General features: G+C 37.0%; 2 protein-coding genes across 7 annotated transcripts in view; one reads left to right on the top strand and one right to left on the bottom strand.

The window, feature by feature from the left end:
* LOC104650944 (uncharacterized) overlaps nucleotides 1–27,780 on the top strand; it is a 413,896-nt gene that overhangs the window by 292,460 nt on the left and 93,656 nt on the right. The gene's annotated exons all lie outside the window — the stretch shown is intronic.
* TNFSF18 (TNF superfamily member 18) lies at nucleotides 601–11,906 on the bottom strand. Its single transcript, XM_003925357.4, has 3 exons — nucleotides 11,654–11,906; nucleotides 4,843–4,873; nucleotides 601–2,620 (listed from the first exon to the last, which is right to left on the bottom strand). The coding sequence occupies exons 1-3, from the start codon at nucleotides 11,807–11,809 to the stop codon at nucleotides 2,274–2,276; spliced, it is 534 nt and encodes a 177-aa protein (XP_003925406.3). The 5' UTR covers nucleotides 11,810–11,906; the 3' UTR covers nucleotides 601–2,273.

The raw sequence follows: 27,780 nt of genomic DNA, 5'->3' as shown, positions 1-27,780 counted from the left end.
GTAGGTGAAAGTCAGAAAGTGACACTGACTAACTCATCAGAAATGGGAACAGCTATGATGAAAAGTCAGTTGCATCCAGCTCTCACTTCTGCCTGACACTTGCCAAACAGTGTTTAATACGGGCAAAGATTTCTATGATGTACCTTTGTGTTCTCCGGATTGCTAACTCTAGTCTGATAACCCACAGATAAATTAGCTGCAATCCATTTACCAGCATGTTTTACTACAGATTTAAAATGCAGACTATTATGTGGAGAAACAGGAAAACAGTATACAATGAAAACAAAGGCTGAAATTATACATCAGGAAAATTTAAAGGTCACCGGTTGGTAGTCATCCTTCTAGCTGCAGCTGCAGTGACCTCTGCTTGCCCTGAGAAATCACCAGTATGTCAACCTTACAATTTTCTTTTCTCCCTTAGTCTGCCATGATTGTCCCAGAAATGAAGTGGGAACAGAGAGGAGTCATTAAGGAGAGTTTCACAGTGGTGTGCTGGTGAACCAGCTGTCCAAAAGGAAAATGTGTAGTGTTTGCCAATTTATGTGGTATAAATACTTCCACATAGCCAATTTCAAGAGTGGCGATAATTAATAATCAGAGTGCAAAATTCCTGAAAATTTAATAATATGTACGTATGAACTAGCGCCAGCCCACTCCAGCATACATTGCTTGTAACACAACAAAAATCAAGAACACCAAGATTTTATACATGTATATACATGAATATATATAAGACACACTTTAATTTCCTGAGAACATATGCAAATGCAACAGAAACAAGCTCTCCAAGTCTTTGGCCCTGTACTTACTCAGCAGATGTTTTTTAAAAACAACTTAGCCTCAGGCTTAGCATGCTCCTTTGCAATTTTTGTTACATAAAATACAAAAAAAATTTTAAATAGCTTTACATATATTACTTAACATAATGCAGCTTTTCACAAATACCCATAAATACTTTAAATTTCTTTACAGTATAATATTATATACTTTTCAACAAGAACATGTGTGTAAGAGTCCAAACATTTTGAATTAAGTGCTATTTATTATTTTTAGAAGTTAGCACATTTCACTAAGATGGTCTCTGCAAAGTGAAGAAGGGAATTTGGTTGGGATAAGGCCTGAGCACCACCCGGGGTCTCCCTGATCCAGGCAGGAAAAAAAAAAAAAAAAAACTTTGCTGGTAAAGGAAAGATCTGTTGTAGCTTCACTCTGCTCACCTTGGGCTAAGGTGACTTTGCTAAATTTTAGAGTCTTATAACATGATAGCAGAAACAACAATTCTAAAGCTGAGACAGTGTGATGTAGTGGAAAACCCATTGCCTCTCGTAGTCACTTGTCCTATGAGTTGAGCCAAGTTGGCTATGCTATGCTACCGTATTCTCATTGCTAAAATTTTCCCCTAAATGTCTGCCCAATTAACTTCATAGAATTGCTGCCTGATACACGAATTCACTTTGCAAACTATGGAAAGCTAGCAAAAAATACTAAATCATTACCTGACATAATGTAGTAATGATACCATTTCTGGGGTTAAATCTAATGAATACTAATGGTTACTCTTTCTTTACAGTTAGCAGTGTTTAGACACACACTCAAACAGTAAGTTCTCACAAAGCCCTACATGAAGGTTCAGAATGATTCCTTTGACAAAGCTTTTTAAAGCACCCTGCATCCTGAGTAAGACAAAACCAAGGGAAATTTCCAGATAACATACATTCCATTTTATGTCACTTGTACCTCTGTTCCAATAGTTCTCGCAGTGTTCTTTATCTTCTAACATCACATCTGAAGTAGGGTTTGGTAGGCATATCTGTGGCCATCCTATCAGTCTACTTTTTATTGGGAAGGTGTCAGAAGATGGGAGTATGAGAAGAATGAATTAGAGCAGCCCAAGAATATAAGAACAAAGCCAGGCTACTGCCCCAGATCCTTTTTGCATACCAAGTAAAGCTTCCATGGGAATAGAACTCTATTTTTCCACTCATGAATTCAAGAATTAGACAAAGTTTCTTTGCAAAGCACCCGTCCTCTGTCATCCATATTCATTTTATCATGGATTACTGAAGTATCTCTGTAGATTCAATCAAAAGTCTTTGGCTCTTCCTCTGAGTCTTTTTCGGGTAAGCAGGATAGATGAAAATTCACATCCAGAGGAGTTCTGTTTGAGTTGATTTTTGTAGACAGACAAACTCTAGAAATTAAAAATCTTCTCCCTCCAGTCCACCCACTGGCACCTCTGCATGTGCTGAAGAGAATGAGATCAAATCAAGTCTCTATGAAATGAATTGAGGATTTGCTAGTAAAATGATACCCCAGTATGTATTATTTTTTAGAACCTGATGCTCAGAATTGAATATCAAGTTTACGGTATCCCCAATATGCAATTCATAAATCCCTCCTACATTTTGGATGTTAGATTTATTTGTTAGATTTTGTATCATGTCTTTGTTTTTATACAACCGCACCTCAAAAGGAGCTACATCATTGTAGTTTGCATTGGGAGCCACTTGGCCATAAATTAAATATAAGCCATTCTGAAGTATCTCCAGCTTCCAGTCAGACACCTTATTCACACAAGGAGGTTCAGAAGGTGCCATTTGCCATTTTGAGGGTAAAGGTCCTATAAGAAATATACAAGGGAAGAAAAAAAGATGAATGCATAGTTATTTCATTATTTCATTCTTTTCCAGATCGTAGTTAATTCTTTACCACATACATATTATTTCTTTAGCTGATCTAGTTCTCTTCAAGAAGAATTTTCATATTTTAAGTACCTATCTACTCCTTGTTTTAGAGAAATTGCAAATCCAAAGGGTATTTCTCACTTGGAGCACTCTAAGGGAAAGAATTCGGAATAGAAGAGTGAGTTAAGTGACTCAGCATCTTTTGTCAATTAATATTTGTGGGAAAAAGAAAGGAGAAGAAAAGACAAATGGAGAAAGAGAGGAATCACAAGCCAAAATTTTGATAACCAGGGTTGGAGTCCATGCCTTTCATCCACTTTCTGTGTAAATGACTCTGGTTGTTTATCACTTTATCAGGGAGGCCTTCCTTAATCAAACTATATTAAAAAGTATTCTATCTCTCTCTTCTTTTACCTTGCTTGAGTTGTCTTCATAAAGAGTGTCAGTGGCTGGGGTATTATGAATTAAATTGTTTGTTTGTTATCTATCTTGTATCACCTTGAATGTAAAATTTTTGAGGACAAATCTATCTCTATTTTGTTCATTCCTGTATTTTCAGCACCTGAAAAAGTCTCTGGTACCTGGCAGGTGTTCCATAAATATTTATTGCTTGAACGATACTTCCATGTTTCTGAATTAGGTGATTTGTGTCTAAATTATGGCTCTTCTCCTCAGTTTGTAGGTATACATCATTTAAGACCTACTTAGGATTCATTATTTAAACCCCCCCAAAATAGCTAATGATAAATTTATGAGTTTACAAATAGAAGTAGGTGGACTGTTTAAGAATCCCTAGTGCAATACGGGGGACAGTCCCCAAAGGGTGAAGAAAGGGTAAAGACCTAATCATTCATTTTCATTAGCACATATGAAATTTAAATGTTTATCTAACATTACTTGGTTTTGCATAGCAGTGTGATCTCACGGCCCCAAGAGGTAGGTGTTTTACCACCCAGAATGCTTATCTGTTGCACAGTTCTCTGTAATTTTTGTTGTAAGGTACAAAGCCTTTGTCCCATAATTAAAAAGAAAGCTTGATGAGAAAACACCCTGGAAGAGGTAACATTTTTATTTCAGTTCTTATTCGTATAAATGACTGGTGTAAGACTCTAAACGTGGATTCTGGAGGAGAATAAAAAAGAGATGACTAGAGCAACAAAGCCACCCTGTATCACCAGTGAGCTCAGACCCCTGTAAATTTCTTCCTCCTTGACATGCAATAGGCAGGTCACCAGGAAGAAGTGTCATTGGTTTTCCTATTTAATTCTGTGAAAGGGAGGTCACTTAAAGACCACCTTAGCATCACTTGAGTTTCTCAACTTTTACCACATCAAGTTAGAATTTTGCACATACCGTGGATTCCACTTACCGGCAAAACAAAAACAAAACACAGAGGAAGAGACAAGCAAAAGGAAATTGTCTAATTCCCACAAGCCAATGAAACCTACTGGTTTAAATGATACAGAAACACAGCGGTTGCAGAGTTAACTCTAGAAATGGTCTGCTCTCAACTGAAAATGTGTGTTTGGCCTGAAACCTATAAACAACTTTTAAAAATGTATTTATTTGACATTTTGCAGGTATTCTAAGAAATATTATAAGGCTCAGTGTATCTGCAAACTGTAGTGTGTTTTCTAAGCAAATATCAGGTGACTACAAGGGAAAATGACTCAGAAGCTAAGCTTAGAAGAGAAAGGAGTAGAGGAAGTGGCCACTTTCCCAACTCTCATTGCTCTTCTGTACGTTTAGAAACAACAGTTGCACTCTCTCACATACTCCACTGGACATTAGCTATATGTGAAATGTGAGAAAGACTAAGGAAAGGTTGTAGAAATCTGAAACTTGTGATTATCAAAACACAGAATTAAAGGTAGAGTCCAGGATCTCAGATTCATAGGCCAGTAAGAGAGATATGCATTCCTGCCCAGAGAGGCAGCCTTCAGTATGAGATTTTTTCAGGGCATGGGCTTGTTTTGCCTGGTTCACCTCTGGAAGCCTCAGTTCTTGGGCAACTACCCAGTACATAATAAGTAATTCTATATAGTAGCTGAAAAATGAATAAAAGAAAATACAGGTTTTCTTGAGAGTACTGGCACCTGCCTTCTTGCATCAAAAACTAAGAAAAGCAGAACAGAGACATGCAAGATAGGTTACTCACCAAACTTAGCTATACAGGGCTCTTTAGCAGTCTGCTGGGGAAAGAAAAGAGGAATCGATTAGGATGATGACAGTGTCACCAACTTTTTTGATTGATTTATTTAGAGCTTTGAATTCCGGAAGCAAACTACTGTTCTACAGCCATAAAAAAAATCCCTCCCTCCATTATGTCTCGGTCATCTCAGCCTCCCTATAAAGTTGACTAGCTCCATCCTTTACCTTTTATTACCTAGCTTCCCTTTGGGGTTTTTTAGGCAAAGGTCAAGATGTCATTCCACTACCTAAGCTATACCTACAGGACAACTATTTGATCTTGGACCTCCCCTTTCTTGAACTCTAAAAGTTTTTCAACAAAACAGCAATTTCCACACCCCAGTGACGGCACAAAGTGATCTATTGGCATGTGAAAGGAAAATGATAAAGCTTCTATTTATGTTTATTTTTATCTAAAATAATAAATTAAGCCCTAAAAATATTTACAACTCAGATTAATGAAGCCACCCTCGTATAATATTCAGATAACTACATGTCATATACGCTATCTGAGATACCCTGAGAAACAGTTCCAAGTTTCAGACTATTGCAACATACAGCAGTTCACATGCTACCAGATGCCATCAGTGTGTGGTTAGTCTTACAAATAGTAGTAGTTAAATGCTAAATGCTAAAAAATACTTTGTAGTATATTAAGGCATAACCACAAACATTTTTATATCACTCAAAGTTTTTAATGGCAAAGTGCTTAAAAGACTTTTTGAACTTAAAGATGTTGCACAGTTTCCTTTTATAGGATTTCTCTCGCTGCTATGCTAGGAAAAAATTAAACAGAGGCAAGGGCAAATGTAGTGAGACTAGCTAGGAGATTTTTACAGTCATTCCTATGGGCAAGAGAGCATGATGCCTCTGACCAAGGGGCTAACAGTGGAGATGGTGATTCGTGGTTGGAAAATAGAGGCAACAGAATTCTGTTCCCAACATGGATATGGGGTAGGGAATGAGAAGAGACAAAGATGACTCCAATATTTTAGGCCCGAGTAATAGTAAAGATAAAGTTGTTATTCACTAAAATGGATAAGATTTAGGAGGAATAAATGGGGAGGGGAACAATCCTGAATCTGGTTTTGGATATGATAAGTTTGTGATGCTTATTGTTAAATCCAGGCAAGGGTGTCAAGCAGGCAATTGGATACAGCAGGCTGAAATTTAAGGGGCTCTGGTGATGTGAATTTTGGAGCCTTAAGCTCATAGACTATGCTTTAGGCATGAGATTGTATGAGACCATAAAGTCAGTAGGTACAGATGGAGAGGAATACTGGGACATCGTGATGTTTAGAGGTCAGAGAATGAGAAAGAACCAGCAAGGGAGAATAGAAAGAAGCAGCTCAGTCTGAAACTAGGAGAGTGTGATGTTTGGAAGCCACGAAAAGAAAATATTTCATGGAGGACGAGTGATCAACCAATGTCAAATGCTGTTGATAGATCAAGTAAGAAGAGAACAGGAAATTGACTGATAGATTGAGCAGCATGGTCACTGGAGTTCTTGACAAAAGGAGTTTCTATGATGTGAAGAGGGCAGAAGCTTAGTTAGAATAAATTTAAGGGTAAATGGGAAAAGAGAAGTTGGAGGAATTTTGCTGTAGGGAAAGCATAAAAAAATGAGTGGAGTTTGGATGAGGATGAGAGGTCAAAGAAGTTTTTTGTTGTTGTTGTGTTTTAATATGAGATAAATGACAACATGTTTGTCTATTGCCATTTGGTGGAAATGTTCCTGTAAAATGGATGACGCATAATATCTAAGAGCAAAGAGAGAACGGTTGGGACAACGTCCCTGAGTAGGTAAGAGAGGATAAGATTTAGTTCATAGATGGCATAGATAGGTACATGGACAATGTATCCATGGTGACAAGAGAGAATAACAGTATTTCTGGACACAAATGCAGATGAGTGGTACTCATTGGAACTTCTTTGTTCTCTGCTTCTACTTTCTCTTGGAATGTGGAGACAAGGTTATCAGTGGAGAGTAGGAATGGGGAAGCTATTAGATGTTTGAAGACAAGCTAAAGGTGTGAAATTATCCAGTAGAGGAGAGTGAATGGACTGGGAAATGTGGGTTGTTTCCAAAGCAACACGCAAATCCACTTGAAGGCAGTGGCTGTGAATTCAAAGTAAGAGCTTTCAACAAGTTTTATGTTTTTCTTCAGATATATTCAACAGTGAAAGACACAGAGCAGTTGGATTTAATCAGCATTGGAGGTTTTCCATATCTGAGCTTTCGTCATTAGAATACAATGACAACAGAGAGAAGCAAGTGAGTGAATTTATACAAGGGAGGTGTTAAAGCTATAGATCTTGGAATTTAGTTGTGTAAGGAAGGAAAGAGAGGCACCTATCATTGAATGATGGATTGAAAATTGAGACATGTATGCAAAGATGTGTTCTTCCATTTTAATCTACGTTTGTTTGTAGGTAATTTTTCAGCCATGATAATGAAAATCATGAAACAAGGTAAATTGACATTACAAACTTCAAATTCCTATATCACAAAGTGTTAAGCTAAGATTCAAAAATAAAATAAATGCATTTATCAAATTACTAAAATAATATTTTACTTATTTTAGTAATGTTTATATCATATATTTATTATAGAAAATATAACATTTTGGTGAAAGCAAAATGGTTTTGCATTGTGAGAGCTACATTAAACATATTATTTGGCATATCCTTATAAATATATATTTTTGTGTATCTCTGTAGTGTACATATTGTTGGTACTTGTACATAGTATAATATTTAGCATATAATATTGGGAATTATACTGAAATTACATTATTAAGAAGGAGGCATATTCAAAAAGTCTGAAAGCCACTATTCTAGGAAATGCATTTTTTGATTCCCTACACTTGTTTTTGTTCTTACTTTTTTTTTTTTTTTTTTTTTTTTTGAGATAGGGTCTCATTCTGCTGCCCAGGCTGGAGTGCAGTGGTGCACTCTCAGCTGACTGCAGCCTTATCCTCCTGGACTCAAGAGATTCTCCCACATCAGCCCCCTGAGTCGCTGGGACTACAGATGCATGCCACCATGCCCAGCTAATTCTTTGTATTGTTTTGTAGAGACAGGGTTTTGCCATGTTGCCCAGGCTGGTCTCAAACTCTTGGGCTCAAGCCATCTCAGCCTCAGCCTCCCAAAGTGCTGGGATTACAGGCATGAGCCATGCGCCTGCCTCTTGCAATTATTTCATCCTCATTTTGGTGTTTCCTAGAGGAGATGTTGAAATTCAATTTAGTTCAACCCATGATAGGGACGTGACAGAGACTCCCTTAACCCCAATTTCCTCATCTATAAAATGGGAGAAATACTAGGACCTAGCTTGCTGAAGTTGTTGGATTTAAATGAGGTCATTCTTGAGAAGGGCTTTGCCCAGATCTCCTGCCTGGACCTGTTCAATAAATATTAGCTGTTTGGGTGATGATGGTGATTGTAGTGAAGAATTGAACTAAAATTTAGGTGCCTGTATTCCCAACATCCTACAGCATTATAAGCAGGAGAAACAAATGTAATTTTTGGTTGTTACCTCAACAGGTTTATAATCTTTCTAGAAAGACATGATTATACACCTAAAGCAATTTGGTAATAATCTAAATATGAATGAGCGCATGCCACAGATAGTATCTGCACCGTCTAGTAGCACGTATAAGATGTGTTCAGAGAAACTTAAGGCCATGGACAACCTAAGGCCAAACTACTTCCCAGAGCCATAAATTCCGGATGCTATACTGCAGGCTGCTTCATGTCTATAGAGGGCCAAAGAGACCAACACTGTCATACTCTCTAATTATTGCCACTGGTGAAAATTCATCTAACTTTGAAATTATCCATTTGGCTGTGAAATACAGTCTTTGATTGAGAGAGTAATATAAATAGACAAAGAATCATATTGTTAAATGATCTTGTTAAATTTTTGCCCATTATATTCTCATTAATAGTAATGGGGCAAGTATTTATCACTACCATCTACTTGGAACCTACCATGTATCAAATACTCTACTGTCTCATTAATCCTTACCACAACTCTGTAAAAATTAGCTTGCTCATTTAGCAGATGATGAAATGAGGATGAGAGAGATTAAGTAACTAGCCCAAGGTCATGCAGCCAAGGAAAGGCAAGAATGAGATCCACACCCAACCTGTCTGATTCAAAGCTCTCACCCCGACCACTCTGTGGGGGAAGTTTCTATTTATAATTCTGCTGATGTTTGGAAGTAGTAAATACCCACTTATAAAGACACATATGTCTTAGTTATTTTTGCTTAGAAGGATCAGTTTCTTTTGTAACCTCTTGATTTAAGGCTAGATTTACATAGTTGGGCTCAAAATGGCCAAAACAAATCATTCTGTCTCCAAATCAAATCTTCCGTAATCAAATCATCATTGAAAATAAAATCTGCTCTGCTTTTAAGTACAAGTACAACTTCTCCTTCCTTCATTGTATTGAAGCGGGAGACTTGCTGAATATTTGGTTTCGTAGAGATAACTTCTGTGAGGTTATTTTTCACTGAGGGATTGACCAAACTCCTTGGACTCACAGCTATCCTTTTAGTTAAATATCTTCTGAAAGAAGAGAGGAAAAGATGGAAAAACAATGACCGAAGGAGCCAAGCTTCCCATCTAACACTTTTTGAAGTGTTACACTTTTTTTTATATATAAAGTATTATCCAGATAATCTCAAAAGTTGGACTTTGTATATAAAAACTAGAGTGGAGACCAAAATAAAACTTCAAGGTTCATGGGTGTTGTGAGAATGTGGAAGTGGCCACATCATAATGACTCAGTATCTGCCAGCCTCTCAGACCTCTTTTCCAGAGATACTTGTTTGTGGTCAATAGGAAAAGGGAAGTGATAGTAAGTAGAAAATGAAATGCAGGAGCTAATATCATGCGTGGTTGGCCAGGTCAGTGGCTTTTCCCATAGAAACAAATCCTGCAGGCATCCTGTCAGAACAATATTCTAAAAACCTTTTATACTTCCCTAAATTTGAAACAAACTCTGGGTTATCTTTAGGAGGAGAACCTTTCATTGAGAAATTGGATGTTCTCTAGGAGAGAGAAACCAGAATCAGAGCTCAACCCATGGGACTAATCCAGTTTGATTGTGAAGAGAGGTGTCCTAGATGATTCTGGCATTATTAGGCTTTCTCTTTCCCTTTGTAAGAACCACTGCTTGCAAATGGAAAGAGAAGGTCTAATAATGCCAGAAAGGCAGCCAACCACTGGCTGCCTTTGGCAAAGGCATTTTCCTCCTCTTCTGTGCATGCATTACTGAGTTATATATGGGTATTGATGATGCCTATATTCAGTGATCTTCAGGGTTATCTGGCTAATTAATCTTATAGTTTTTAGAAGAAAGAAGCACTTCCAAATTTAAGTTATTGCTATTCTCTCACCCTTCCTCTTCTTCAGAAATCTAGACACTAAGAATTTCTGACAATTCATTTCTTTCTGCTCAAACTTCACTGACCCAGAAAGTTCACACTTCTGCTTGATACATTTCTTGAGAGAGCAGGGTGGTAATCAGAAATGCCTCTGTTGCACATAAGCCTTGTACACAGTTATAGAATACAAATTAATGGGCTACTGTGGAAAAACTGGCCAAAGCTATACCTACTCTAAATTAATATCAATAGGGGACTGCTTCCTCCTTCATCTTTTCTCAATTCCTTTTAAATATCTTAGGTGGTAGAACTATATCTTTGAAATCTTTGCTGGTCAGTTCCCTTAAGAAAAATGTTTCTGCAGTCATATTTCAACCTTTTCTCAGATGGATGTAAACCACTTAATTCTCCACAAAACTCAGAATCTTCAAATTTAACAAGAAATAGGCTAAATCCTTAAATAAATAAAGCATTTCTTATTTGCTTTTTGGTCAGTGCTGTGTAGTCAACTGTGAGGAATGTTTTTTAGTAAAGAACCAAACTTATCTCCATATCCACTGTACCATCCCATTCTCTAGGCCCACAACTTGGCCTGCATCTCAATGGGAAATTCCTGACAAGCATCAGGGGCTTCCCAAATACACATTTGCTTTCTCCTTACTTCACGAAGTCTTCCCTGATCAGCTCAACCTAAAGTCATTTTTTCCCTGTTTTTGAATGTCTTAGGCATTTATTCTTCATACTTCCCTTAAATAAATTATTGATCACTGCATTTTACATCTAGAAGAAACATCATAATAAATCCATTCCCCACCACAATTTTTTTAGATAAAGAAGCTGAAAACTAGAGAGATTAAATGGCTTTCTCAAATGTATGCAGCTGATTATTAGGAGACCTAGAACCAGAATTCAGATCTTCTTACTCCTAGCTCAGTGCTACTTTCCTCCTCAAAGATACACAAGCCACCTGTCATTTACTTAAACCCATTTTTCATTATTTTTTCATGTCTTTTCCACAACTAAGACTATAGCTTACTCTCCATTTCTTGGCATTCATCATATTTTATACCTTTTTTATTCCACCAAGAGTTATAGCACAGAGAGGGAAAAAATACTCCACAGGCACCTGTCCATTGACTTAACCAATTCTCTCTGAGTTCTGCAACTAACATTTAGCATTTTCTGAGATCTGTGTTCTCAAAACCTTTAGATAAACCTCAAAAGCCATGTCATGACAATATCAGAATTATATTTACATTACTTATACACATCTTTCCCTTCCAACTATTGCTAACAATACTGAGTGACAATGATAATAACTAGAAAAACAAATAAATAGAGGATTATAGTAAATAGCAACCTTAGGTATAGTTGCCTCCTTACCTCTAGTTGAAGAAAAATAAAGATTAGCCAACTGAAGGAACAAAGAAATAGCAACACAACTATTGAGCAAAAGAGCCACAGCTTCCAGGATAATCTCTGAGCTCCTTGAGTTCTTGAATGGCTTAAAGGCATATTTTCCAAGAGGCTCAAACACATTTTTGGAGAAATGAGAGCTGTAGAAAACAAAAATTCACAACTGACAGATGAACGATGCAAGGTCGTGTTATGTAGAACTATGGTAATCGGTTGTGGGTGTGGAAGGCGGAGTTTTCCTTCTGTCACTGTTTTAGAAAACGATACTTTATAACCTAAGTGCTGACTCTCATTTGGCACCAGGTCAAATACAACAAAAGGAACAGAAGGCTGTAAGCCAACACAAACTCAGAACATAAAAAAAAAAAGCACAAGGGAAGTTCAGAGAGAAAAAAAAAATTCTTTCCTAAATCAAAAGGCAGTACAGTGCATGAGTAAAGGAGCCTTGGGAGAATAAAGTGGTATATGCCCATCTAAGAAAGTATTCCAAATGATTTCTAGATAAGCAAATTACTTTTTATAAGAAGAAATGAAGTTTGAGATGAAGCCCTATCATACTCCAGATATCATGTAAATGAGAGGCAGAATGCTAGGAAGTTAGAGAGGCTAAGATCTATAGTTTGGGGAAAAAATAGAGTTTCAGTCACATCATCATCTTGTATATCTTAAATATGTAGTTTTTATTTGTCCATTATACCTCAAAAAAGCTGAAAAAATAAAATCTATATTCACAAAAATGTTTTATCATTTCTAGTAGATAGAATGCGTTCATTCGGAGATATTCTCCAGAAAATATCAAGTGTGTTAATCGAATTCAATAAAAATTTGTAAATACAACAAGCTCAATTTTATATTTCACCATTTTAAAACTCTGATAATCTAATTCTGACATAAAAAGCTATTTTACAAAAGAATATTTTCCTGTATCCTGCCTTCAGCCTGAGCTTATATGCTATTCCAAAAACAAACAAACAAACAAACAAAAAACAAACAAAAAAAACCTCAGGGTTTCTTCCTGGGACCAAAATATGAATTTATTACAAAATTGAGGAAGACTCCTGGTTCTATGGACCTCAGTCTCCCCATCTGGTGAAGTGGATTACTTGCCTTTTTTACAGAATGCTAGCATTGCATGCTAGAAAGAACACGGGCTATTAAATCAGACAGACATTAAGAGCAGAGGCTGGCACTGCCCAGTTCCTACTGGCTCTGTGGCCTTAGGCATGTTACTTGAGTTCTCTGATCTTCAGTTTCCTTAATTGTAAAATGGAGAAAAATTTCGCTTTATAATGCTTTTGTGGAGAACAAAATCCATGTGAAAAGTTTGTGTTCTGTAAATGTTAGATTACCTCTTCTCTACCCTCTTTAGAGATGTAGTGAAGGTTAGTTCAAGTATTAAATCCTAGAAAAGAATGAGCATTATTTATCTTTCCCAGAAGATATAATTCACCTAAAGTTTACTTAAACAAAAGGAAGTAGAATGAAAGTATTTTGGAAAACCTATTTTTCAATTAAGAGAGAATTGAAGATTTATAAATTAGAAAATGTCCAGAGATTTAACATCCTTATTTACGAAAAAAGGAAACTAAGGACAATAGAGTGTGAGTAGTGTCTCAAACCACTAACGGCTGGCTCGTGATGGATTGGAAACTCAGGCGCACACACTGCTTTGTAATCCAACCATTTTGCCTTCGTACTATACTATTTGCAATATTAGTAGCAGTATTTCTCTCTGAACTGTCAAAATTTTAATTTGGGCCCTACTTTACCTTAATCAATAAACTATTTCTTAAGAGACCAGCCACACAAAAACGATTTTTCAACACAACAAATGTTTTTGTGGCTCTGTACTAGATGCTGCAATGCAGGGATGAATAATAAACTTACTCTTACTCTTACTCATGTTACGTGAACCTAAATAACACGCCTAAGGCCACAGAGCAGGTAGGGACTGGGCAGTGCCAGCCTCTGCTCTAGAAGAAGACTGATGCCTTGATCCTATAACCTTTGCATTTGCATCAAGTCTGGCATTCATATACACAAGCACGGAACTTCAAATTGGAAGTTAAACTATGTCCTTCTTGTTTTTCTGATCTGCTTCTTTTCCTGTCTCCCCTCCAGATTTTTGAGGGAACTTCCCTGGCTTACTCCCTTAGATAAACATTTATTCACATGAGAAACTGTTCTAAATAAAATCCAGTTCCTCCTCCTGTCCTTAACCACAGTTAGGCTCTGGGATATCCTTATTAATTATTTTAACCTTATGACAGTATCTTAAGAAAGATGACGTACTTATCTCAAGAACACTACATTCTAGGGCCTCTTTTCATGAAACAGGATTTAGAAATGAGGAAACTTCAAGTTGAGACAGGTAACAGTAGGGAAGACTTTATGAAATTCTAGAGCAATGAGTCATAGTTGGCCTGACTTTGGTGAAGCTCAGGATCGCATGTTATATCTCAAGATTTCACAAGAGGTAAACGAGCACCAAACTCAAACTTCATGTTTATGATCTGTCATTGGCTCAGATACTTGAACATAAAGTTTTTGTGTGTTTTGTGTTTTTTTAAGTTAAATCCGACTAGCAAATCCATGTTGAACATTTATTATCTGCCCACTACTGTGCTAGGAGATGGAGGGATATTTTAAAAAGAAACAGCTGCCAAGGAATTGGCCACCCAACCAAATTAAAACCTTGTAGACAGGGAGACAGATGCCCAAATTGATATTGTATGTAAGACAGTGCCTAAGAAAACAGACCTAGATAAACTAAACAGTTGAACTAACAGGTCGGAAATGAACTGTTTAAGAAGAGAGAGGAGGGTACTCTTTCTTGAAGGTATGATAATTTGATAAATAAATATTCAGAGATATAAGCATCTATAAATATTAGAAATTAAAATAACTCAATATTAACAATGACAAAATTCCAAATTTTTTAATGAATCTGGTATTTTTTATTCAAGAGCTGCAAAATGAAGAATTTCAGGAAAAAATGGCAAAGAAAACCTCCGTTCTGTATTTTTCATATTGAAGAAAAAGATCTAAACATGTTTGATTAAGGAATTTGAATGACATTCATGGCTGCTTTGAATTCAGAATTAATTATAGAACAATATGGTTGTAGTTCAGTTACTGACTAAATTACCTTAAAATGCATTAGGCATTTACTATTTCTTCTCTGTGTGCAAATGATTACATTTGAACATCAAACATCCCTGCATTCTCTTTATCTATTATTTTTATTTATTCTCTTTATCTATTCTCTTTATCTATTAAAATGATGAAACTGACATTCAGGAGGATTAATCATTTGTCCATAAAGATAGAATAGGGATTGAATCATCCTACGCTGGGCCCCAAAACTCACATTTTTTTCTACCTGTTTATGCTGAAATAAGTCAAGAACATCCCATGTGCAATCAACAAAGTGGAAGATATATTGAAATCTGTAAGAGAGCATTAGGTGGACATCAGTTTCCTCCAAAATCTGTTAGTACTCAGGTCTGCACTCCTTGCCACATTCCCTTAATACCACTGTTGATCATGACTTTATCCTGAGATAGTGTATGGTGTAGCATAATCAATCAGAATTTTTCAAAAGTCAGAACTCAGTAAGAAATAATACACAACTAATTTTGTCTACTCTGGATATCAGAGTATTTATTGTCATGACAAATAGGGCTTATTTGACTTGAAGACACATAGATTGATATATACAGTAAACTGGTAATGAGAGAAAATAGACATGAGCTATAAATAAGGTTTTAAACTTGGAATTTTTTGAAGGAAACAACAGTATCCGTTAAAATTAATAAATGCCTACCCCATCAAGAGAATTATGTACAGTTCATTATGTATAAGTAGATGTATGTGTATGTATTACATGTACATATTATACACACACATATACACATGTACATGTTATAGATACAATACTAGAAGATATATGATGACTATATCAAGCATCAGATTATCCTGATGATAGAACTAGTAACAATCCTAATCAGGTTGATCTAGGAAGTAGATCAAACTCAAGTAGTGTTTTGATCTCACAACCTGGGGACCCTCCTCCATGCACCACATTGTGTTGCTCTGTGCTGTCTTTTTTTGCATGTCCACTTTTTTGGAGTCTTTATCAAATTGTTTTGTTTGTCTATGTTTTGCTAGCTCAAGTACAACCTTTAAGTTAAAAGTCTAATAGCCAATTACCATTGAAGCCTTTCTATGCTAGCCACTTAACTTACGACTAATCATTTAGAGTGGCTCTGTGATGTTATAGGTTCCTATCTCTTTAGCCTGAGCCCTCTATGTCAGTGGCATGGTGTGTGTGTACCCTTTCTGGACTATTGAGCATTGTGTATCTTGACCATAGAAGGAGCATCTTAAGCACCTTTTGATGGGAAGAATGACTTCCTGCATAGAATCTTGATGAAAACATTGGCCATTGTGCAATATGGCATAATACTTCCTATCTGAAACCATAGAACATCACCCTAGAGGCTATAATGATTGGGCATTGCTGTTAAATCACATCTTGCCCAATATCATATAGGTTGCCATAAAATTATGGATTTTACCTATCAATCTCATTGAAATTAAAGAATCTTAAGACTCCTGAGATTAAGTATTCCCTCCAAATCAGAATTTTGGGGGGCAGCACTGGAAGAGGGAATAGAAGAAAAGCATTTTCCTTTTACTCTTCTATTTGGTTTCCCCCTTTGACAAGCTCTTAAAATTTCCCCCTCCCAACTACTACATGCCAGCTTCAGTGGAGAATACAGCACATCCACTGCTTTCAGCACCTATGACATGTATTCATATGCTCTACTGTCTGACACACTTTCTCATCTGGTTTTCTCTTTCTTACATGATCTTGTGCCATTCACATGATTTTGTAGCCATTTGGTTCATGTCTAGATTTGTTAGTTTTGGAACTAGGAACCTAAATAATTAAAAGCACATTTTTGCTTTTCTATCCAAAATGATTCCTAAATACACAGGACATATTATTTCTCATTTATTAAAAAAATTATGGAGCCTTTTCTACAGCAAGTACAATGTTAAGAGCTTGAATACTGATAGACAAGGGTCAGCCTCTATCTTAAAATTTGTTATTGTTTTGTTCATTTGCTTTGTTTCTTTAAGTAGAATAATTGTGGTAGGAATGACAGATGATTTCAACAATCATTAGGGTTACTATGAAAATGCTGAAAGCACAAAAATTGGTGTGAAGATTCTATTGATTATAACTATCACAGCAATGACTACAACAACTAACACTAACTGAGCACCTTCTCTCAGTGATGTAGGAGTTGATCAGTCCCAAAGACAGACTTGACCATACTGATTTGAAGTCAACCAATGTACAAGACCACTTTAGATTAAAAGCAGGAAATATGCAAATTCACCATCAATTGTATTTACCACAAATGCTTAAAACATAGCATGTGGTTTTCCAGTGAATGGAGGGACAAGAAGAGTAAATGGCATGGGTTTCTGAATTGAATGAGCTAAGGAAAGAAGTTGGTTCTTACTCCATTATTTCCCTTTTCTGAATCTAGCCTGCCTGTTTGCCAGTCTCACATGGTGGCTTGGAGCTAGTGAATATGAGGAGACCAACCCTTCTCAGCTCCTGTTGCCCCTCAGTGTTTTGAGGTAGTGGAAGGAACTCCAGAGCAGCACCTGATGAGGTAAAAAGAGCCCAGACAAGGGAATCAAGCACTCCAAAATCTAGGTCAGGTTCTGTACACTTAGCTGTGTATGATCTTGACCATGTCAAAAAAAATATTTTTGGATGTTAATTTAGTCATTAAATAAATAAATATATGTATATATATAATATATATAAATATATATAGTGTGTGTGTATGTATGTTATATATATATGTATGTATGTTATATGTACATATTTATATATATATATATTTATATGTATATACAATATATGCATTTTAAACTCTAAAGCCATATTCAAATGTGGGATAGTTGTTTTGCTTTTCCACCTTTGTGATTGAACTTACCAGGCCACTTATTTCATATTTGTTACAAATAGCTTGATATGTGTTTCCCTATGAAATCCCTACATACCACACACACACACACACAACACAACACACACACACACACACACGCACACACACATATTACTACGAGATCAAAAATGAACTGTATATCAGCCAAATTTGTTAAGTGTTTATTTAGCTGCTATGTTCACTTATCTGAAGAAATTGACATAGCACAGAACATTTTGGACATTTGTTGAGTCTAAAACTTGAATGTATAGATAGGATCCTTAGTATGTTCATTTGTCATCTTGTAATCGTAAACTGTAAAAGCTGAAGAAGGTTACTTTAACTAATCCTCTCATTTTTCCAATAATGGAATTGTGGACATAGAAAAACTACTCAAGACTCATGATGAAACAAACTAGTACTATTTTGCTAAGTAATTAAATACTTAGAAATTATTGCAATAAAATCACCTTAGTAATTGATAAGGATGAACACATTCAATGTTTACTGACATAAAACAATTTGAAGACTAATTGTCCTCCAATTTTTAAGTTGGTTGTACTACGTACTTGGATAAATGGGGGAAAATGTAGAAGATAAAAACTATACCCTAAAAAGCATGCAAACCATTAAAAGAAGCAAAAATTGAATTCCTACAATAAGTACACTTTCTTCAAAATAACATTTTGACAGTAAAACAGTAGGAATTTTGGAAAATCTAGAAAAGCACAGTAAATCTTTAAAATCATACACCCTATCACTGTGAACTTGCAGGAATTGAGAAAAAGGTAGTATGGGTATGACCTGCTTTCTCTTTCCCTTTCTCAACATAAATGGCAGAGACGGCAAATGCGGAGGTAAGAAAAGAGACTGTGCAGGCAAGTGAAGACCATCAGTGGAGATCTGGAGTCACTTTATTGGGCCATGATCTTTTTGGGTAGCCATTAAGTGGTCTTGGGGTGTGTATTCATTTTATATCGCTGCCATAACAAATTGCCAGAAATTTAATATCTTGGAACGGCACCCATCTCACAGTTCTGTAGGCGTATTCTCAGGTTCAACTGCATATTCTACTTAGGGTCGCACAAGGCTGAAATCAACATGTTGACCAGCCTGGCCTCTTATCCAAAGGTTCTTGAGGAGAATTGGTTTCTAGGCTTCTTCTAGTAGTTGCTAGAATTCAGGTCTTCATCTTCAACCCAACAATACCAGGTCAAGTTCTACTCATGGTTTGAATCTCTCTAAATTCAACCATGAAGTTCTCTGCTTTTAAGCCCCTAGAAATTACATTGGGCCCATCAGATAATCCAGGATAATTTCCCAATTTTAATTTTCCATAATCTTATTACATCTGGAAAGTCTCTTTGGCCAAGGTAATATAGCCAGAGTTTCCAAAATTAAGATGTGGACATCTTTGGGTGGTCCTTCTGCATCTAGGATGCCAGCTACCCCTTTGTTGCCTTCTGACTTTGGGGATTACTTGAGACAGCACTGCTGCACTGTCGCTCCACTCCCAATGGGCTGTTTCCAGGAATCCCTCAATGCGGGTTTATCTTTCCCCTAGACAGTCTTTTGGGATAGGTGGTCTGTTGCCAGTTTCATGATGTGACGTAAGCACCTGTTAAATCAATGTTGTTCCTGCCTCACTCCATGGAGATCCAAGGCTAGAGTGGGGAATGAAGAGGAACCATGCCCTCTCTGCCATGCCACATTGAGCAACTCCACAAGAAGGCTGTTCCTCATAGATGCTCTTCTAATATATTCCCTTGCTGCCATGATCCCTTCTTTCCCACTGTAGCCATTTCTATCAATACAGGAAAAGGGAAGTTGCTAGAGTATTTGATGGAATGCCTCTCTGTGTAAACTAAAACAGAGAGTTTTTTCAACTGCAAGTTGAACTTAGATATGTACGTCACATGTGGCCACATGAGAAGAGAAAAAGACCATGAACCAAATGTCCACGAATACCAACCTTTTGGGAATGAACAAGGAAAGAGGAGCTCACCACAAAGACTAAAGAGGATGGAACAGAGAGGTGGAAAGGAGGACAGAGAAACCAAAGTAAGAGTGTTTAAAGAAGGAAAGAGCAGTAGGTCATACCAAAGCTTCTGGAAATGGTGCTTCTCTGAGTTCTGTTTCTCTAATTTGATTATAAACTTCTTGTGCCACTGTTGAGTTTAAAATTGGTGCTCAGTAAATAATTCGTGGTGACAGAACACATTCTTCCTTTGCTCCCAAATATTTCAAGTCCATGCTCTTCTGAGAGTACAGACATTATTTTCCTTTACAAAGAAAGACTGGTCATTTTCTTAAAAAACTTTAGAAAATCTGAGGCTGAGTTATTTGTACAGATACACATGGCAGCAGTTAATCTGTTGGCATGCTATCTCATTACATGGCAAACACCATACCTTTTAGAAAAAGGCGACTTCTCTCTTAACTTTCTATTTTACTGCCTACTACTTACAGAGGTTTCCTGGGTCAGCCTCAACAATCTTGCATGTTCATCACATGTACCCCAAAACCTAAAATGCAATAAAAAAAAAGAAAAAAAAAAGAAAAGAGATTCACTTACTTAACTCTCAAAAGAAAAAGCCATATGTAACCTTTCTTATTCACATAAAAAAAGCAAATAAATTAACCACACACACACACAAAAAAAAAAACCAATTAAACTTAAATAATTTATTTTCTGTTAACAAGTAAAGGAAATGGGGCTCTGGTGGGTGTGGTAGAGGGTAGATATCTTAGACTATATACTGCAAAGTGGCTGGTGTCACCTATTTGCTAGAGCTGATATTAACGATTCATAAAGTCTTGACTTCGTGGTTCGTTGAGCAGTTCCCATTTGGACTCAGCAGCACCCTGAATCAGCTTACTTTAACAAGTCTTGTCACAATTCTGGAAACTGGGTATCTCATCAGTCACTCAGAAAGAAAAAATTTTGGAAAAATACTTCTTGTAGTTAAAAACAGGAATAAAAACAATTTCACTTCCTGTAATTGGTGTGAAATTTATCTGCTCAGGCTTGTGAGTGCTTGGAAATTGTCTTCACTTCTTTTTTTTTTTTTTTTTTTTTTTTTCTATTTGAGCTAATTTTGATCACAGAAAAACACTTAAAAGCAATTTAAAAATCTGTGGCTTTTGCAGCCATACCTATGCCTCCCCTAAGAGAAAATAGAGCTGAACTGGTTGGGTTCTCTAGAGGGAGTAGCTGTAATAAAACACTGAATTAGCTCAAAGTCTAGCCTCAAAAGAATGTAGCTCATTCACTTTTGATGTGTGCTGAGAAATCCAGCACTGAATAAAAGTTAGAAATGACTACTAGACTGCATTATAAATATATGCTTTTCCCTCTCATTGCCTTTCAGATGGCGAGAGGATAAATAAAAATTCTCCCTCTTTTACATTTCTCACTTACCCATCAGGTAGTGCCTATGGTGAGTAAGAAATGACTTACAACAATTTATTGTCACAGGGGAGGCCTACTAACTGTCTGGCTTGTATGAAAGTGTGTATTCTTTCATTTTTACCCCAAGAATTAAATTGGCCGGGCCCTGTTATTATCAGCTTTTACAAAAATGGCTTTCATCTGACATTTCTATAGATTATTATTCTGTGTTTATATAGGGTCATTTGGTACATTTTGATTTTTAAGTCTTACATGAAGCCATAATAGAGATATTATCAGATACTATTTGCATGTCACTCACAGGTATAGTTCCTGGAAATACTTTTTTTTTTTTTTTTTTTGAGACGGAGTTTCCCTCTTGTTACCCAGGCTGGAGTGCAATGGCGCGATCTCGGCTCACCGCAACCTCCGCCTCCTGGGTTCAGGCAATTCTCCTGCCTCAGCCTCCTGAGTAGCTGGGATTACAGGCACGCACCACCACGCCCAGCTACTTTTTTGTGTTTTTAGTAGAGACGGGGTTTCACCATGTTGACCAGGATGGTCTCGATCTCTCGACCTCGTGATCCACCCGCCTCGGCCTCCCAAAGTGCTGGGATTACAGGCTTGAGCCACCGCGCCCGGCCCCTGGAAATACTTTTTATGCTTTTTTATGAAATTAGAAAATAAACCCCTCTCACCTACCATGTTTGCTTCCTTTTTTCCATGTCTGCCAGAGAATTTAGAGCCAAATATATTGCTCAAATACCATATGCTACTTGGTCCTTCACCCATTAATAACCATCTGTAGTGTAGGGTATCATAGTGGCTTCTGCACCAGAAATAGCATAGCCTTGATTCATAGGTCAGACAAGGGTTCAAATCTCAGCTCTACCTCTTGGCAATTTTGTGAACTTGGCAAGACACTTGATCTCTATGTATCCCAGTTTCCTTTTGTGCAAAATGGACAAACTTACTGTCATTTCAGACTACTGGGGTTTAAATTCTGCTTTGATGCTAGGTAGTGGTTTGACATTGGGAAAACTACTTAATTTCTTTGTGTCCCAGTTTTTTCACCTGTAAAATGAATACATAAGCTCTCTGTGCCTCAGGCCTTTAATCTGCCAGATATGAACGGTAATGATACATACCCTATAAGATTGTTATGAGGGTTCAATGATTTAATACTTGCAAAGCACTTAGAATAGTGCCTTGTATGTAATGAGTTCCCTTACAAGAATATTAAAAATAACTAAGCAGTGTTTTGTAATTTTCATTGTGCAGATCTTTCACCTCCCTGGTTAGCTGTATTCCTAGATAATTTTATTCTTCTTGTGGCAATTGTGAATGGGCTTGCCTCCCTGATTTGGTTCTCAGCTTTCCTGTTGTAAGTGAATAAAAATGCTAGTGATTTTTGTACATCAATTTTGTATCCTGAAACTTTGCTGCAGTTATCAGTGGAAGAAGCCACTGATAACTTTGGGTCTGAGACTATGGGGTTTTCTAGATATAGAATCATGTCATCTGCAAACTGGAATAATTTAACTTCCTCTCTTCCTATTTGGATGTGCTTTATTTTTTTTTCTTGCCTAATTCTTCTGACTGACTCTTCCAATATTATGTTGAATATAAGTAGGAGACAGGGCACTCTTTTCTTGTACTGGTTTTCAAGGGGAATGAATGCTTCCAGGTTTTGTCCATTTACTATGATGTTGGCTGTGGATTAGACATAGATGATTCATAATATTTTGAGGTATGTTTTTTCAATAGCTAGTTTATTGAGAATTTTTAACATGAAAGGATGTTGAATTTTAGTAAAAGGCTTTTCTGCATCTATTGAGATAATCATGTGGCTTTTGTCTTTAGTTTGGTTTATGGGATGAATCATATTTACTGATTTGTGTATGTTAACCAACCTTGTATCCCAGGGATGATGCCTACTTGATTGTGGTAGATTAGCTTTTGATGTGCTGCTGGAATCAGTTTGCCAGTATTTTATTGAGGATTTTTACAAAACACTGCTCAAAGAAATCAGAGAAGACAAAAACAAATGGAAAATCATTCCATGCTCATGGATATTAAGAATCAATGCCATTAAAATGAACATACTGCCCCAAGTGAGTCACAGATTCAATGCTATTCCTACCAAACTATCAATAACGTTCTTCACAGAACTAGAAAAAACTATTTACGATTCACATGGGACCTACTGTTTATTACAAGTCCAGCAAAATAATTCACATGGATTCAAGAAAGAGCCTGAATAGCCAGGGCAGTCCTTGAGTTAATTTTTGTGATTTGTATTTTCAGGGATTTATTGTGCAAATTATTTCCTTCCACCCTCTACCCTCAAGTAGGCCCCAGTGTCTCTTCCCTTTACTGCCATCTGAAAGGCAATGAGAGGGAGAAGCATGTATTTATAATGTAGTCTAGTAGTCATTTCTAACTTATTCAGTACTGGATTTCTCAGCACACATCAAAAGTGAATGAGCTACATTCTTTTGAGGCTAGACTTCGAGCTAATTCAATATTTTATTACAGCTACTCCCTCTAGAGAACCCAACTAGTTAAGCTCTATTTCTTCTTAGGGGAGGCGTAATTATGGCTGCAAAGGCCACCGATTTTCTGATTGTCTTTAAGTGTTTTTCTATGATCAAAATTAGCTCAAATGGACATTCTAGGCAGCCATTAAAAATATTAGTTGATGTTGATGTTGTTGCTATTATGAATAATGTTATTTTTATTAATATTACTTCTTTATTGAGGGGTTGCAGCTAATGATCACAAACTTGTGACTCTAGTCTTTCTTGGGTAGAATCAATTTATTTCACTAGCAATACCCAAGAAATTAATTTCATGAGAAGCCACCAAACAAAGTTTAGATATTCACAGAGTACTTGGCTTCAAGATAATTTTATCTGTGCTAGGGTTTGAATTTGTCTCCCAGAGTTCAAATTGTTGTATTGGAAACTCAATTCACAATACAACAGTGTCAAAAGGTGGGACTTTAAGAGGTGATTATGTCGTGAGGTATGTTGCAAAAAGAACAAAGCTGGAGGCATCAATTTACCTGAGTTCAAACTATACTACAGGGCTACAGTAACCAAAGAAGCATGGTACTGGTACAAAAACAGACACATAGACCAATGGAACAGAATATCTTTATTAATAATAGTATTATTAATAAATAGTATATAAATACTTAATAATAGTATTAATAACATTCATATGCATATTGACTTTGCTAAATACTTTACATGTGACTACACTTGTATTTCATAATAATCATATAGGAGAATCTATTTTTAATTTACTTTTACACACCAAGCAACTTGGGCTGGGATAAAATCATGGATTTCCCAGCTCACGCAGCTAGTAAACAGTCAAGTCTGGATTTGTTCCATTTTCTATTGCTATAAAGGAATACCTGAGACTGGATAATTTAAAAGGAAAGGAGCTTTATTTAGTTTATGGTTTTTCAGGCTGTACTAACATGGTACCAGCATTTGCTCGGCTCTGGTGAGGCATTAGGAAGCTTTTACTTTCTTTGTAAAGGAAAATAATGTCTGTACTCTCAGAAGAGCATGGACTTGAAATATTTGGGAGCAAAGGAAGAATGTGTTCTGTCACCACGAATTATATACTGAGCACCTATTTTAAACTCAGCAGCGGCACAAGAAGTTTATAATCAAATTAGAGAAACAGAACTCAGAGAAGCACCATTTCCAGAAGCTTCGGCATGACCTACTGCTCTTTCCTTCTTTAAACACTCTTACTTTGGTTTCTCTGTCCTCCTTTCCACCTCTCTGTTCCATCCTCTTTAGTCTTTGTGGTGAGCTCCTCTTTCCTTGTTCATTCCCAAAAGGTTGATGTTCGTGGACATTTGGTTCATGGTCTTTTTCTCTTCTCATGTGGCCACACCTGACGTACATATCCAACTTTCTACTGATGATCATTATTTGGAAATTTGATTACTCAGCATGTCCAAACTGGAACTCATTAGACACACATTCAAACTAATTTCTTTTGGATTCCTTATCTTAGCGAATCCATCAATCCACCTGCTAATCAATTCAGTACCCCACTCTTTATGTCTCTTTCTTCCTCATTGTCTTTTCCCTCATCATCTAAATCTTTTTTTTTTTCTTTTTGAGATGGAGTCTTGCTCTATCACCAAGCTGGAGTGCAGTGGCACGATCTTGGCTCACTGTAACTTCTGCCTCCCAGGTTGCCTCAGCCTCCCGTGTAGCTGGGACTACAGGCGTGCACCACCATGCCCAGCTAATTTTTGTATTTTTTAGTAGAGATGGGGTTTCACCATGTTGGCCAGGATGGTCTTGATCTGTTGATTTCATGATCCACCCGCCTTGGCCTCCCAAAGTGCTCGGATTACATACATGAGCCACCGCACCTGGCCATTATCTAAATCTTGAATAACTCTTGAATTCATCCATTTTTCTCTGGTCCCACTGTCATTACCCAAGTTGCAGCATCAGTAACTTCTACTTTTGCTTTCTCCAATTTATTCTCCATTTTTCTGAAAGACGGAGAGGAGAGGAAGAGAGAGAAGATTGAAGAGGAGGAAGGAAGAAGGAAACTGATTACAATAGTCCCCTCATAAAACTCTTTGTATGGATTTTCACTGCCTTTGGATAAATTCTGATTCCTTACTCTGGCTGCAAAGAGAGTTTTGCGTTAGTCTGGCTGCAAAGACTTTTCCTCATCTCTTGCCAATCTCTTTATCTTTAAAAAAGTCTTTTCCCACTCTGCAAAAAGTGTGTTTGGGAAGAGCAAGAGACCAAAACAACTGTCAGCATGCTGGGCTAAGTGCTCACAGAGATATTTGAGATGAGAATGTCAATATTCAGTTGATACATATACTGAGCTGCCCTGCAGTCTCTTCCCATTAACTCCCAAACTTCGAACAAAACTCTGCTGAAAATATATTTTGTAAACAGTCCTGGGACTGAGTGGTGTGAAGGAGATGGCAAGGAACAAAACAAATAGTATTTCATGCCAAACATAATATGAACATAGAAAAAAGACAGGCATAGCCAGAATCAGGTTCAGAGTAGAGAAGTTTGCTGCAGTACTGAATGACCAGGGGAGTATAGATTTGTCCACTTCCCCTCACTCCCAAAGACTTTTTAATCATGGGAACTGTAGCAGACTTCCCATGGCTTGTGGGATAGGGACTGAGCCAGTCTAATCAATTATCAAGCAAAGGGTGAATGACGACAGCTGGAGAACTTGGAGCGTTTGAATTGTGTCGGTACTCATCCCACATGCCGCTGTTGCCTATTTGCAAGCAATTATAAGGTACGATTAAGTCTGTGGGCATGTGGGCTCCAGAGTCATACTGTTGGTATTCAAACTTGCCCTTTGCCACACTGCTTTTGTGGCAGAACCACTCTGCACATAACTTCTATGTGCCTTAACTTTGTCATTATTTAAACCGGGGAAAATAATAGCACACATCTTCATGGGGTTACGGTGAGGACTATAGTCTACATGTCATATGCTTTGGACAGTGACTGGCACTGTTGATTGCTGATGTCTGTCTTATTTACTGTGATATCCTTAATGCCTAGGACACAGTAAATACTCTGTAATTATGGGTTGGGTTCATTAACAAGAGAGTAAACTGTATATCATTTCTTCTGCCTAATCCATTCTTTCATCTCTTTTCCCCACCTAAGAAATTCTTCCCCATGTTTTCCTTCATTTTAGGCTACAGGTACATCATCACTGGTCCACAAAAAGAAGCCCTATTTCTCTCTCTCTCTCTTTTTTTTTAATCTCAATTCCCCATTTCTATCTCCTTTATCCCCTCAAGGACTCCCTGCAATATGTCCATGTCTGTGTGTGTGTATGTGTGTGTGTGTTTGTGTGTGTGTGTGTGTGCCTGGGCTTGTACATCAAAAAGATCTAAATTTTATATTTCTATATTAATATTTTTACTGTAATATATAAATATAAGTATGACAAATATATACATATTTGAAAAATATAGTATTGCTTTGGATATTTATATATTTTAATTTTATTTACATAAATTCCACCTGAATTAATCTCTTGTCTATACCCAGGGGAAAGCACACAATACCTCCCAGATGGGCAAATTTATGAGACTGTGACAGAATGTTAAATTCGCAATTAAGAAGGCAAGAAGAGGTTTTCTGAAAGGTGTTCAAAAGACATAAAGGGTGCACCACAGTGAAGGTGCACTGTGCCAGCCTGTGGGCATATAAGGAATGAAAGCATGCTTAACCAAGGGGCCTGAGGTTCCAAAGAACATGTGGATTTACACTTAGACACAAAATGTTGAGCTGGAACTATTGAACATTGCTCTATTCAGTGCTGGCAAAGGGGAACTAATAGCACAAAGGGCAAACGTTGCTGAGAAAACAAGTCATTCTCCTAGGCTTTGCACTGAAACCCAAAAAGCCTCAGACCAGGGCCTGACCAGATCTACTGGGAGTGGTAGGTTCCTGGCAGAAAAATAACCAGGAAGCTCCCAATTATTATTGCCTAGAGTTTTATGGGCTCAAAATTATTTCAGCTGCACAGAATCTATTTGGAGTAGGATCACCTTGGACAAATTGCTTCTTCATTTTCCTTTCCCTATGGAGCAAAGACTTTTAAGCCCTACTCAACTACTTCCTCTTTTTGTTTCTCAGGAAAACTTTAGG

This window comes from Saimiri boliviensis, chromosome 19 (genome assembly GCF_048565385.1).
Source record: "Saimiri boliviensis isolate mSaiBol1 chromosome 19, mSaiBol1.pri, whole genome shotgun sequence".
NCBI classification, from domain to species: Eukaryota; Metazoa; Chordata; class Mammalia; order Primates; family Cebidae; genus Saimiri; species Saimiri boliviensis.
This window is presented reverse-complemented; position numbering and strand designations above follow the sequence as displayed.